The 14,623-nt window shown below is 42.1% G+C and overlaps 1 protein-coding gene across 2 annotated transcripts in view; it reads left to right on the top strand.

Annotated features, from left to right (window-relative positions):
• The first annotated feature begins 355 nt into the window (after positions 1–355).
• Positions 356–14,623, top strand: part of rftn1a (raftlin, lipid raft linker 1a) — a 28,662-nt gene continuing 14,394 nt past the window's right edge. Inside the window, exons 1-2 of one of the 2 annotated variants that reach the window (XM_051390062.1) lie at positions 356–691; positions 6,367–6,518. In XM_051390062.1, the coding sequence (XP_051246022.1) occupies positions 6,371–6,518 (148 nt within the window). In that variant the 5' untranslated portion in view covers positions 356–691; positions 6,367–6,370. Of the gene's footprint in view, positions 692–1,232; positions 1,427–6,366; positions 6,519–14,623 lie in introns of those variants that run through there. The other variant, XM_051390061.1, reaches the window with a different exon arrangement.

Here is a 14,623-nt window from a genome sequence, read left to right as displayed (position 1 = left end):
GGTGTCCTGTCCAGCCCTGCGACCACCCACCAGCCCCACCCAGTCAGACGTTTCTGAATTATGAATAAGTCTGGATAGCTTCTTATGAAATATACATTTTCCAAAGGAGACCCTTGAAAAACAAACACCTCTAACCTTGATAACCGTGATGGGGGGGAGACCCACATCCACACTGAACCAAAAACTTAATACTTTCCCTACTGGGGCAAAAAAACATCTGGAAACAGTGCAAGTAGCTTATCTGTACAGTACTTTGCATCCACTTTCCTAGCAATTTAACTGTCACTAGGGATAGCTTACTCAATGCAATGCCTACAACAGGATTCATTCAAAGTGCTTCAGGGTATCCAACCTTGGAGAGCAGCGAGTGAGAGACAACAGGGAGGAGAGAGGTTGTGCGCGATCCTCCCTCTCCGCACACGCTGCTGACAGAAGAAGGTAGTGTTCATCATGAGCTGCCCGTGAGATTCAGCAGCAGGCAGCAGGCAGCAGGCAGTAGTGGGTTTTTTTTTTTAAATGGAGGATTCATGTTTTCTTTCCCATTTGGATCGCAGTTTTATCTGAGCCGTGACGGGGGACAGACAGTGAAGACAGCACGGAGAGGAGGGAGAGACGCACCTCGGCAGACTCAAGTGTGAGGAAGCTTTCAGTCCAGCGCACACTTTAGTACGTACAGGGAACGACTTCATTGGTGAGTTTCACTCTTATTTCTGCAGGAAAATGCTTCACATCTACTTGTTTTTGTTGACATTTAGGTGATTATTTGTAATTTGAGTGAGCAAAACTAAATGTAATATTTCCCAATAACATTTTTTCTCTCTTATTGCGGCATGTGCGTTTTTCTTTCTTTGGATTATGGGATTTTACAGCTCTAATGAAAACTTTAAAGAGAGTTATCGACGTATAGAGGCGGAAATGCCCTCAGGAGTCACGGGGGGGAGCCTTTTCACAATAAAACACTTGTGACGCTGAAAAATCCTCTGGGTTTAGACGTTCAGTCGGTCTTTTTTTTATTTTTATTTATGTGTTGTTGTGTGTGCCATTTGTATTCGTGACGGAACGAAATGAATAAGCCCCTCTGCTCACTGTCACAGGTTGAAGTGAACTCAAGATATGCGTGACGGAGTAATGTGCCGCGCGCAGATGGAAGAGGGGGAGTGTGTGTGTGTGTGTGTGTGTGTGTGTGTGTGTGTGTGTGTGTGGTGTGTGTGTGTGTGTGTGTGTGTGTTTCTCAGAACGAGAGAGATTTGGTGCGTAAGCGACCTGTCATGTATCATTTCCCGTTCACTAAACTACCGGCGTTAACGGGCAGCATCAGCTTAGCCACGTGTGTGTGCGCGCGTGAAGAGGGGTTGAGGTTGAACGCGCCAAAGAAGGGGAGAAAAAAAAGAAAGAAAAAGGAAACACAGAAACATGTAATTTCAAGGTAGGCTGCACCCACATAACCCACGGGGGCATCAATTAGTTACATGGTATGGGTGCTCACTGTATAGCTTGGAGAGAAAAAAAAAAAGCTCTTATTAGTCGTGAGTGACATTCAGTTTATCACCCAGGCCATGCAAACAGTGGGATAATACTGTGTAAGTAGGCACTATTTCTTAGTCCTCAATCTAAAATGTCCAGTGATGGATTCAAGTACCATAAGAGCCTACCTCAGGGTTTAGTGAATCGGTGCCCCGCTCTAAGCAGTCCTTCTTTGTTCATAAACAGTTCTTTTTTTAGAGCAGGATAGGCTCTATAAGGAGCTGCGCGACAGACCAATACATCAATGTCATAATTTGTTTTTATCCTCCCCATGCAGCCTCATTAAAAGACTGTTTGAGGTGATTACTTTGTTGCTTGGGGGAATGGCACCTCCCTCCAGGCAACTTGACATGCTCCCAGCCTGCTCTCTGTCTGTCTTTCATGCTTTTTCTGTCTGTCTCTGTTGCCTTCTCCCCCCCCACACACACTCCTTCTCTGTCCTTCCCTTTCCTCATCATCAGCATCCTTGGATAGAAACTAACTGAGTGGGGCACCAAAGCAGTGGGAGGGAAGCCCACTCCCCAGGACTCAGTCTGTCACCTCTAATTTGGAAATTCAGTGAGCCACATACAATATGATACAAGGTTTTAATAATAATGCGACATTTTTCATTGACATACTGCTGCGTTATTGTCAGACATGCAAATATAAAAAAATATTTAATGCATATTCTGTTAATACAAACACTGTTAAAAGGCCCAAAATTCTATGCATAGATGGCATGCTCGCAAAAACAAAAGGAACTATGCTTCCAAGCAGGCCCATAAAGGCCTATAATAAAGGAGACTGGAAGCCAGCAGTGCCAATTTTATTTGCTGATTCTTGCCATAAATCAGTTTAGGTTCAGGTGCACACAACTAGCAACTACCGTATATTACATTCAGATAACACTCTTCCTAAGGGTGCATACAATAGCTGTGGTTAACAATGGTGCTATAAATTCTGGGCCTTCTGGTAACAACTCACTCAAGACCCTGAAATGGTAAAATATCCAAAATCCACAGTGTCTCTCTTCAACGAGTTGGTCCGTTAAACGTTAAGTTATACACCAGTGTCAGCGCATATAGTGGCCGATAAATAACATTGTACAAATTGCAGTACAGAGACAACAAACTCAAACATTCAGCCATATGCCGTACACTTCATTGTCATAGTTTCTTTGGTCATTATTCGTAATAGTGGTCAAAGTATTAGTCAGCTGAATGTAACTGTAGCAGCAGCACTAACACTTCAGGCTAAGTTACCAGTTAAATCAAGGGTGAAAGTAACTTTACTTACCCTTACTTTAAATAACCTTTAAACATTAGATGACTATAGCAAAGCTTTCTGTTATATCTTTTGTCAAAATGCAGCAGTAACATTGGAATGATGAACTCCTGAGGTGTCCTGACACCGAATGTAATGCTTTCACCTTTCCATTATTTCCTTGTATTGCATTATTGCTCACTCATATCTCACCAGAACAGCTGTTGCTACCTGAATCTAGTCACAGTAGTGGATTATGATTAGTGGGTTTAAATATGTATATATTTTTATCATATATTTTTTAGTGGGGTTTTTCTTTAATAATGGATAGGAAGGATAATATGAATTGTTCAGTAGGGAGGGAATGAAATGTGAATTTTAACTTTGCCACAATTGGAGAGCCTTCCCGATGGTTCTATCTATATTTACCATGAGTTTTCCCAAGCCTGCGCCCGCCTGTAGCTCTCCCTCTGAAGCGAATGAATACTGCTTCTTGGAAAGCAGACGCCCCCTCCCCTCTGAATGGCACAGGGAGGTAGCAGAGCAGTGGCATAGCGCAGACGGATTATGCTCTCGCCTAAATCCGCTGTCATTTCAAAACTCTCCGTTACAAGAGATTCTCTAATGAGAAGCCCTCTGCTGCTCCCTGTCTGTCTTCATCTTCACTCCATTCTCTCGTTTTCGCCTCTTTTATCTGTCTCGCTCTCCTGTCTTTCTCCGTTTAATGGATGTTTTTTGCTGTCAGTGCCTTTTTCTGCCTGTTTGCTTGTGTGAGAGCAAGTGAAAGATTCTGTTTGAAGTCAACATGTTAGAGAAAAAGGTCTCACATGTAGCGAAAAGGCCTCGAGTCTTTAAGGCGCTGGAGTTTCTCCGGTACTACAACCAGCGTGGTTTTTCATTTTACGTTGTGTCCAATTACAGATATCAGTTTCTAAACCTCACAGACAGAGAGTTCATCTGTTAAAGTGAGGCTTTTGTTTTGAAAAAGAATTGTCAGCGTACAATGAAAAGGATGATGAGATGTTGGATCAAACAGTAGGACTGGCGGGTAGTCGAGCCCAAGACTAGACTATCAGGTTTTGAGAGCCAAACTTCCACTTGCAAAACAGTAATCAAATTATTCCAAATTGCATAATACATTATGCATGAAGATGAATAAGAATCTTGAATGATTTTTTTAAAAGAAACTGAGATAATTTGAATTGGGATAGGGTAGAAATTGTATTAAAATACAAAAGCCAAGACAAAGGGTAAGAAAGTTGGGTGGATCTAAGGAAAAGACTCACTGACAGAAGAATGCAAATGACTCTTCAGACATGTCTGTCCTTCCCCATATTATTCTCTTCATATCTCCATTGTCAGAAAGTCAGTCATCAGTCATCATTATTATATTTCTGACATCTTTCTCCTCCATCCTACGCTTCACTCTCGACCCCTCCTTTTCCCTGACTAGCTAGAGATGAAATCTGCGAAACATTCCCACGTTAACCTGCCCTTTGTCCCTGTTGCAGACAGAGTGTATTAAAGTACAACCCTGGGGGAAAAATGTTTGGGAGTGGATTTACATGTCTCTAACTTAGTCATAGCACAGGGCTTACTTGACTGGCTGGAGACATTGTAATAGTTTTATGGGACTTAAGAAGCTCAGCAGGGGAGTACTTCGGCTGGGAAAAGTCATTGAGCCACCAGACAGAAGGACTGGACGGACAGAAGGATGGAGGATTGGGAGAGGGTTGTAGGCTGCCAGTGTGGAAGGGTATAATATAACATCATGATGTAATGCCAGGAAGGATAACGATGGAGATTGAGAGACTAGAGTTTGGGGAATGGACTGAAGGAGTGTAGATTGGAAGGAAGTTGAGAAAATAAAAGTGGATGTAAAAGTCAGGATAATGAAACTGGGAAGGTTGGGAGTTCTTGTAATCAGATGGACACAAAAAGAGAGAATGATTGACTAAAAAATGAATAGCTTTACCTTCAGACTAATCAAGGCCATTGTGCCAACAGAAAGAAGGGAGTTGTCCTAATCAAGGATGATGGACAGAAGCAGAGCAGAGGCCAAAGAGAAAGAAGTGATCATGGTGTGGGTCAGACAAGGGGGACAGAATTTTGTAGAAATCATGACACATTGAAGAGCTGGTATGAGAGTTTAAGATGGGAACAGACAGGTCAAGGGGAGATAGAAGGATGGTGGGAGGATGTAAAGAGGGGAGATGAGATATACTCTCTCTTTCTCCCACCCCTCCATCTCTCCTCATTTGTCCTCATTATGAAAGAACATGTTGTATTGAAAGAATAATGACTCTTAATTGCTTGTTCTTTGCAAAATGTAAAACGACAGAGCGCACTGTCTCAAGACAGATGAGGTATGAAAATGTATCGAAGATGACGCCTTTTGCAACTTTGTAACCTTTCGGAAATGCACACACCATGCAATCAAAGCTGTAAGTCACCAAGCATGCACACTCTCACACACACACACACACACACACACACACACACACACACACAAACACACAACAGGCTCCTAATGTAGTCTGTTAGGATCGTTAGCCGAGTTAACGTCCGTGCACTTGGCCCAATGGGAGTTACTGTGTCATTCTCCACGCTCCCCAAACAGATACAGAGATACAGATATAAACCTGCCTTCGGGGAAGACATATGAACACACACATACACACTCGCACACACAGACATGCAGATGTGCGCCTCTCCGTGTGGCTCTTACAAGCCGTGGCAGACAGGGATATTAAGCGTAACTGTGGTGATGGTTTCCGGCTGCCGACGCTGTCACATCAGATTAGCTTGACGATATTTGACCACGCCCTTTTTCTCTTGTCCTTTTACCCCTCTCTTGTCCCTTTCTTTTCACCCTCCACTTCCAATTCCCAATCATGTACCTCAAAAGCCAGTTCAATCTTATTGTTTTTCTTTTTATGCAACAAATTGCATTCAGGAGGGGAGGAATTTAAAAAAGAAATTTCAAGCTCTCTCCAAATTGTGCTTCCACTCACATACCCTCAAGGGTATCTATTGGTCTTTACACAATCTGAAAAAGTATTAAAATTACACACATTTCTTTGGGCTCGAAGGCTACCCTTGGATCAACATATAAATTGGTTAGCAGTACAACATTCTTAACTCCTCTCCTCTCCTCGTCTATCTAGTCTCATGTCACTTTGCTTGACAGGGCAGGAAATCAGTCTCATTTCTGCTTTAATTCGTTCTGATCAAACATGTCGCTCCCAATCAGCCCTATTTGATTAGGAGGTGCCCATATCACAGCCCACCATGCAGGTAATGGCTGACACTTTCATATTTCAGTATTATTGTAGTGTGTGCGTGTGTGGGTGAGAGAGAGAGAGAGAGAGAGAGAAAGAGAGAGTTATATAGACACATTATTTCCCGGCAGCTCGAGCTTACATGAGCCAATAGCATTTAGACTCGCGTGTGACTATCACACACACTCTGTTGGAAGTGCTAATGTGTTCTGTATATTTAGAAACTCTATCAATTCCATGTCTCCTACTCGAGTCTTTGTTAACACCCTCCTCTGTTTTTCTCTTTTCATCTCCCATCTCCTCTCCTCCATCACAGAGATATGGGGTGTAGGCTTCCTAAGTTGCGGAAGGCAGAAGAGAGGCGAAGCCCGGGCAATATCTACTCCACCCTTCGACGGCCTCAGGTGGAGACTAAAGTGGGCGTGTCCTACACATACCACTTCCTGGATTTCCTGTTGGGGAAAGAAGGTATGGTTAAGATTGTCCATGTGCTGGCAATCATTTTCTTATAACAGTTGTTCCGTGAGTCCTTAATGTGGTACATATCGCCAGGTTTTTCCTTTTTGGGCCGGGCTAGTGAAACCTAGTGAGACGTGTACTTCATGTGACTTGACTTGACCTCTCCCACACTTGCATACTTGAAATAGTCATGTGTTACTTGTTTGTTCATGTAACACTTCTCTATCAAAGATGGACACAAAAAATAACGATGGCGACCAACCATAGCAATTTAAGCATTTTGTTTAAATTCAAACATTTAGTGTATTTCAGCTATTTTACTTTTAAGGCTCACAACATTACTATATGATCTGGTGTCAACAGTGCATCAACCTCATACACTAAGCTGTACACTACCTCTCCAGCACCGAACAGCAGACAGACAAAGGTTTGCAACTAGCCGGTAAACATAGGTGATCATTTAGCAGCCTGATAGCTAGATCTTTCTTTCAGCAGTTGGTGGAGACCAAAAACAGAGCTAAAAGGAGAGTATGAATATTAGACTTACATTTGTCAGGTGCCCAGAAACATGACTTGAATGATAATGTCGCTTTGTCAATAAGTAACCGCTAACATGTTACCTGTAACTTGATGATTGTAACGGTGATAATTTGTTAGTGTTGCATTTACAGTTTGTGTAGTGGCAAAAGAATCAGTAAATGCATATTTTCAGAAAGTTACCCATAGCTTGTTCTTAGAAGAATAGCTGGAATAAAACTATTTGTTATTTATGATAAAACACTGTCCGATGGTCAAGTTGTCCCTTAAATTCTATGATTGTCTTCATTGATTAGTGCTGGTAAAGTGGTACAGTGAAGCCAACTATTTTATGCTAGAAATCCCACAATGCAGTGCTTCTTTGCTCCTAAGATAACAGTAGAGTACCTTACTGAGTGCTTACTATGTAGCGATAGACGATATCAGATACAGCTCAAACGAAAATAACAAACCTTGGCCATCGAATGCAGCAGGGATTCTTCATTTAGTTCTGATTCACATTCAATTCAATTCAATTCAATTCAATTTTATTTGTATAGCGCCAATTCATAACAGAAGTTATCTCAGGACACTTTTCAAATAGAGCAGGTCTAGACCGAACTCTTTAACATTAATTACAGAGACCCAACAGTACCACCATGAGCAAGCACTTGGCGACAAGGGCAAGGAAAAACTGCCTGTTAAAGGCAGAAACCTAGGACAGATCCTCCGGCTCTAGGTGGGTGGTCGTCTGTCTCGACCAGTTGGGGTGAGAGAGAGAGAGAGAGAGAGAGAGAGAGAGAGAGAGAGAGACGACAGACAGACAGACAGGTGCACAGCAACAACAGTATTGGCAATGGCAGTCAAGCAGGACCATGGCAGGAGGCTCCACCAGGATCCATGAGAACCTGCGAGACGAGAAAGCACAAGAACTCCGGGGAAGAAGTGGAGTTAGTAACATGCATTAAAGGGACATGAATGAGTGCAGAAAGAGAGAGAAGAGAGTAGCTCAGTGCACCATGGGAAATCCCCGATAGTCTAGGCCTATAGCAGCATAACTAAGGGATGGTTCAGGACTCACCTGATCCAGCCCTAACTATAAGCTTTATCAAAGAGGAATGTCTTAAGCCTACTCTTGAAAGTGGTGAGGGTGTCTGCCTCCCGAACCACAACTGGAAGCTGGTTCCACAGGAGAGGAGCTTGGTAACTGAAGGCTCTGGCTCCTGTTCTACTTTTAGAGACTATAGGAACCACAAGTAGCCCAGCATTCAGAGAACGTAGTGTTCTAGTGGGGTAATAGGGTACTATGAGCTCTTTAAGATATGAAGGGGCCTGACCATGAAGAGCTTTATAGGTGAGGAGGAGTATTTTAAATTCAATTCTACATTTTATAGGGAGCCAATGCAGAGTAGCTAGTACAGGAGAGATGTGATCTCTTTTTCTAGTTCCTGTCAGTACTCGTGCTGCAGCGTTCTGAATTAATTGGAGCGTTTTAATGGACTTATTGGGGCAACCTGATAATAAAGAGTTGCAGTAATCCAGCCTTGAAGTAACAAATGCATGGATTAGTTTTTCTGCATCTGTCTGTGATAGTATGTGTCTAATTTTTCTAATATTACGTAAATGAAAGAAGGCAGTCCTAGAGGTCTGCTTTATGTGGGAGTTAAATGACAAATCCTGATCAAAGATAACTCCAAGATTCCTGACAGTGGTGCTAGAGGCCAAGTTAATGCCATCTAGAGTGACTATATCTTTAGACAATGAGTCTCTAAGGTTTTGGGGCCAAGAACAAGAATTTCGGTTTTTCTGAGTTTAACATCAGAAAATTGCAGGTCATCCAGGATTTTATGTCCTTAAGACATGTTTGTAATTTAGATAATTGATTAATTTCATTGGGTTTGATTGATAGATATAACTGCGTATCATCTGCATAACAGTGAAAGTTAATGGAGTGATTCCTAATAATGTTGCCTAAAGGGAGCATATATAAAGTAAATAGTATTGGTCCAAGTACAGAACCTTGTGGAACTCCATGACTAACTTTAGTATTTATGGAGGATTCATCGTTAACATGTACAAACTGAGTACGATCTGATAAGTATGACTTAAACCAGGTTAGGGCAGTTCCTTTAATGCCAATTTGATGCTCAAGTCTCTGTAAAAGAATATCATGGTCAATGGTGTCAAATGCAGCACTAAGATCTAATAATACAAGTACAGAGACAAGTCCATTGTCAGAAGCAGTCAGAAGGTCATTATTAACTTTAACCAGAGCTGTCTCTGTGCTATGATGAACTCTAAATCCTGACTGAAAATCCTCAAATAAACTATTGTTATGTAGAAAGTCACACAACTCTTGGCGACTACTTTCTCCAGAATCTTAGAGAGGAACGGGAGGTTAGAAATCGGTCTATAGTTGGCTAAAACCCCTGGGTCAAGAGTAGACTTTTTAAGAAGGGGTTTAATTACAGCTACTTTAAAGGACTGTGGTACATATCCTGATAATAAAGAAAGATTAATCATATCCAGTAAAGAAGTGCCAATTAAGGGAACAACTTCTTTAAGCAGCCTAGTTGGGATCGGGTCTAACAGACAGGTTGATGGCTTCGATGAAGAAATGATTGAAGTTAACTGATGAAGATCGATAGCAGAAAAACAGTCTAAATATACATCTAAGTTTACATTGACAGAAGTCCCTGAACTTGGAGAGCCACTGATAACTGTTGATGGCAGTTGGTGATTAATTTTTCTCTAATAGTAATAATTTTATTATAGAAGAAGCTCATGAAGTCATTGCTACTTAAGTTTATGGGGATATGTGGCTCGATAGAGCTGTGACTCTCTGTCAGCCTGGCTACAGTGCTGAAGAGGAACCTAGGGTTGTTCTTATTTTCTTCTATTAGTGCTGAGTAATAGGCTCCTCTGGCATTACGGAGGGCCTTTCTATAAATCTTAAGATCATCTTGCCAATTTGAGCGATATTCTGATAATTTGGAAGAGCGCCATTTCCTTTCAGATTTCCTAGCTATTTGCTTTAACTGGCGGGTTTGGTGGTTATACCAAGGTGCTAGTCTCCTATGTTTTAATAATTTCCTTTTTATAGGAGCGATAGAGTCTAATGTTGATCGTAGTGAGCCTGTAGCACTATCGACAAGATTATCAATTTCAGAGGGACTAAAGTTGTTATAGGACTCTGTTAAATTCAGACATGGCATTGAATTAAACACTGAAGGAATCTCCTCCTTAAATTTAGCTACAGCACTGTCAGATAGACATCTGCTGTAGGAAGTTTTGCCTAATGGCTTATAATCTAATAGTATGAATTCAAAAGTTATTAAATAATGGTCAGATAGGAAAGGATTATGTGGGAACACTATTAAATGTTCAATATCAATGCCATATGATAAAACAAGGTCAAGAGTGTGATTAAAACAATGAGTTGGTTTATTTACACTCTGACAGAAGCCAATTGAGTCTATTAATGATATAAATGCATTACTAAGGCTGTCATTGTCAACATCCACATGAATATTAAAATCACCTGCAATAATTACTTTATCTGATTTAAGGACTAAGCTTGATAGAAACTCTGAAAATTCAGATATAAAATCAGAGTACGGTCCAGGAGCGCGGTACACTATAACAAATAGAACTGGCTGCAGTGTTTTCCAGTTTGGGTGAGAAAGACTAAGAACAAGGCTTTCAAATGAATTATAATTTAGTTTAGGTTTAGGGTCCATTAAAACGCTCGAATCATATATAGCTGCTACTCCACCTCCTCGGCCTGTGCCTCGAGGAATGTGAGTATTAATATGACTGGGGGGTGGATTCATTTAGGCTAACATACTCCTCGTGGGACAACCAGGTCTCAGTAAGACAAAGTAAATCAATATCATAATCTGATATTAATTCATTCACTAGAACAGCTTTAGAGGACAGAGACCTGATATTTAACAGTCCACATTTCATTCTCTTATTTTGTGCTACTGAGGAGTTGGTTTTAATTTTTATTAGATTTTTATGTTGAACTCCTCTTGTTTTTATTTCTTTAAATAATTTAGGTGGTCGGGGGACAGACACAGTCTCTATGGGGTTTTGGGTGGGTGACTGTTCTAAAGAAAGCGCAGAGGAGTGTGTAAGACAGCAGCTCTGCTTCCTGGTCCTAACTCTGGACTGTCAGGTTTTAGAGATAAACTTCGCCATATTTCTAGATAAGAGAGCCGCTCCATCCAAAGTGGGATGGATGCCGTCTCTCCTAATCAGACCAGGTTTTCCCCAAAAGGCTTCCAGTTATCAATGAAGCCCACATCGTTTGCTGGACACCACCTCGACAGCCAGCGGTGGAATGACGACATGCGGCTATACATGTCATCACTGGTCACATTGGGGAGGGGTCCAGAGAAAACTACGGTGTCCGACATTGTCTTAGCATAGTTACACACCGACTCCACATTAATCTTAGTGACCTCCGATTGGCGTAAACGGGTGTCGTTACCGCCGACGTGGATAACAATCTTACTGTATTTACGTTTATCTTTAGCCAGCAGTTTTAAATTTGATTCAATGTCGCCCGCTCTGGCCCCAGGGATACATTTAACTATGGCCGCTGGCTTCGCTAACTTCACGTTTCTGACTATGGAGCTGCCAATAACCAGAGTTGGTTCCTCAGCGGGTGTATCGCTGAGTGGGGAAAATGTATTAGAAACGTGAAGGGGTTGGTGGTGACCTGTGGGCTTCGCCGTTCTAGTCTTCCTTCGCTCAGTCACCCAGCCTCCCTGTCTTCCCGGCTGCTCGGGAACTACCGGGGAACTACAGAGCTAACAGAAGCTACCTTCGGTCGGACCGCACCGGCTACTGGGGGCTGGCTAACTATAGCGGCTAAAGATATCTCAGTGGTGCGGTGCCGTTCCTCTAACTCACTAAGCCTCGCCTCCAGCGCAGTAAATAAACTACATTTAATACAGGTACCATTATCTTTAAAGGAGGCAGAGGAATAACTGAACATCTGACACACTGAGCAGGACAGAGGAGAGGGAGAGGGAGAAGCCATAGCTAACTGCTAATGCTAATGAAACTAGAGTGTATGAAAAACTTGAAAGTAGTGAAAAGTCCCTAAAAGAGGGAGAAACTCCAAGTGTTTAAGTAGAACTAGTCTACGTTTAAATGTTAAGCGGGTAAATAACCGCTGTAACGAGTAAAACTAATTTATATTTAGCGTTCACTGACAGAGCTACAGCACCAAACAGTGTACACAGAGCAGGAAGTAAACCGGAAGTGAGTCAGTACGCTTACCGTAGCACGTCCGTCAAACAACTCAGTGGTCATTCACATCCAAGTTCCACTCAGGAGGTGAGAACGGGCTCCAAGGAATGTGTCTTCACATTTCGTCGTAATTCAAAGTAATTATTTTTTTTGAGCATCCAAGTTTTCTGCTCTGCTTTGTCATCCTGAACCCTGACTATAGTGTTTGTGTGTGTTCCACCCATAAAATAGCCACAGTTGCTATTCCAACTTATAACCACTTAAATGAAATGTTTAGGTCAGCAGCTCTGCGTAACTGTTTTTCTTTCATACTGTAAGTATCTTGAGGGCAAAAAGTGGCTTATAAGCTGAAGTTGTGTCTTTGTGCGGCTTCTGTTGCAGGGAGTTCAAAGAGTTCTATAATTCTCAGATTCAGCTATATTGTGCACGCTGTAGCCATGCCCTGCAACTTCCCACTGCCTCTCACAATGACAATATACTAAAGCTGGTGTGTGTTTGTGTCTGTCTTGGGAACCATTTGCGTGTATCTGTTTGTGAATATGAAAAATGGTGTGTCTGATAACGTGTGTGGGTGTGTGTTTGTTTCTGTGTGTGCGCGTGCTCGCAGCGTCTTGAGAACGTTTGATGAGAATCCTCTAGAGGCGTCTGGTTTCTAAAAATACTAATTCTGCCATTGTGTTGGTGTGGACTGCGAAGAGATAGATGGGAGGGACGGAGCGAGGGAAAAGAGAGGCGAGGAGGAGAAACAGATAGTGTTAAAGCTGACATAAAAAAAAAAATCACCTCTTTTTCCTTATGGCTTAATGTTTCTACAAGCCTGCACTGTGCACTCCATCACCCAACAAACTGAAGCAGGTGCAAGTAGCTCACTGAAGTCCTTTTTTTAGAGGAGTTTCCAATGCAACACTGTAACAGACAGCAGGCAGAATGCCACAGCCAAGTGGCAATGGTCTGGTTGCCAGTCGGCTTCATTTTCAGCCAGCCCTGTTATGTTTGGCAAATGAGTTAGGCTGTAGTGTTGGCTGAGAGAGATCTGGCAACGCGAAACCGTGGTGGTGACCAAAACACACAATAGACATGAGGATTGCTCGACTTTCTCATTGCTAAAGGCAGCAGCAGATAAATTGTCTAATCACATGGACACATATAGATATAGAAAGACCACACACACACACACACTGTTCAGACAAGCAGGGTTTGGCGGCGCATTCAAGCTCACACAAAACACTTTATAGCACTTCCTTATAGTCAACAGAGTTAGTGTTATCTTTCGACAGACAGGCAGGTCATTTATATGGTAAACTCAGTGACGCCACCTGAGCTGCTTAAGATGAGTATACTCTATTTTAGGATAAACACAGCTACTGTGAATTGATTGTATGTGTGTGTGTTTGTGTGTGTGTGGTTATGAGTGGGTGTATTCCTGCCTTTCTTCGTCTGTCTCTCTCCATTGGTGATAGAGAGACCAGAGAAGTGAAGGATTCCTGAAGGATTATCTGATTGTTTGTGGAGATTGAGGGACCTCATTCCCAGCAAAGGGATTTATTTGTATTTGTGAGTTTGTCCGTCCGTGTGTGTGTGTGTGTGTGTGTGTGTGTGTGTGTGTGTGTGTGTGTGTGTGTGTGTGTGTGTGTGTGTGTGTGTGTGTGTGTGTGTGTGTAGGAGGCAGATAGAGGAATCTGTATGTCACTCCATGACATTGAGGAAACCCACGGTCAAATCCATGCTTTAATTCAATTTGGCCTCCATTAATAATATTATTTCCCTGCCAGCGTGACTTGACGACTCCTACACAGTGATGAAAAACAAATATCTTTGCTGGTGCCCCTCAGATATGTGAGACTAAGATGGTTGTTTATTAATCCAAGTTGTGTTCTCAGGAAGAGGAGCTCAGTGTTCAGTATGAAGAGTGCGGTGTGGTTTCTGACTTGACCTTTGACTAGGGAGTGATGAAACTGCTGATTAATATAGTGTTTGTTTTGAGAGCTTTGCTATAAACGCAGCAGTGCTTGAGCTGAGAAATATTTCTGTGTGACTAAACCCAACTTGCTCACACTGGGTCATAGTGACCCTGTGGTGAATCCAGGGAGGAGGAAGAGTAGAAACATGTTCAATGTTTCAGGCATTTGGCCTACGCTTCACACATGGAGCATTTATTTGATTTTCAGCTCCATCTTATCATACGTCCTAAAACCTTGTCTTATTCTACTGAGCTGTCTTATTACTCTCTAATCAGCAATCTGCTGTACCTTGACACATCACCCACCTTTACAGGAAGTGTCATGATCTTCATTATTCCAGTGGTAACATTGATTGGTTACCTTGACATGTCAGCA

The sequence above is a fragment of the Dicentrarchus labrax genome, unplaced genomic scaffold, assembly GCF_905237075.1.
Source record: "Dicentrarchus labrax unplaced genomic scaffold, dlabrax2021, whole genome shotgun sequence".
Classification (NCBI taxonomy): Eukaryota; Metazoa; Chordata; class Actinopteri; family Moronidae; genus Dicentrarchus; species Dicentrarchus labrax.
The sequence above is the reverse complement of the archived record's forward strand: the minus strand, read 5'-3'. Positions and strand labels throughout refer to the sequence as shown.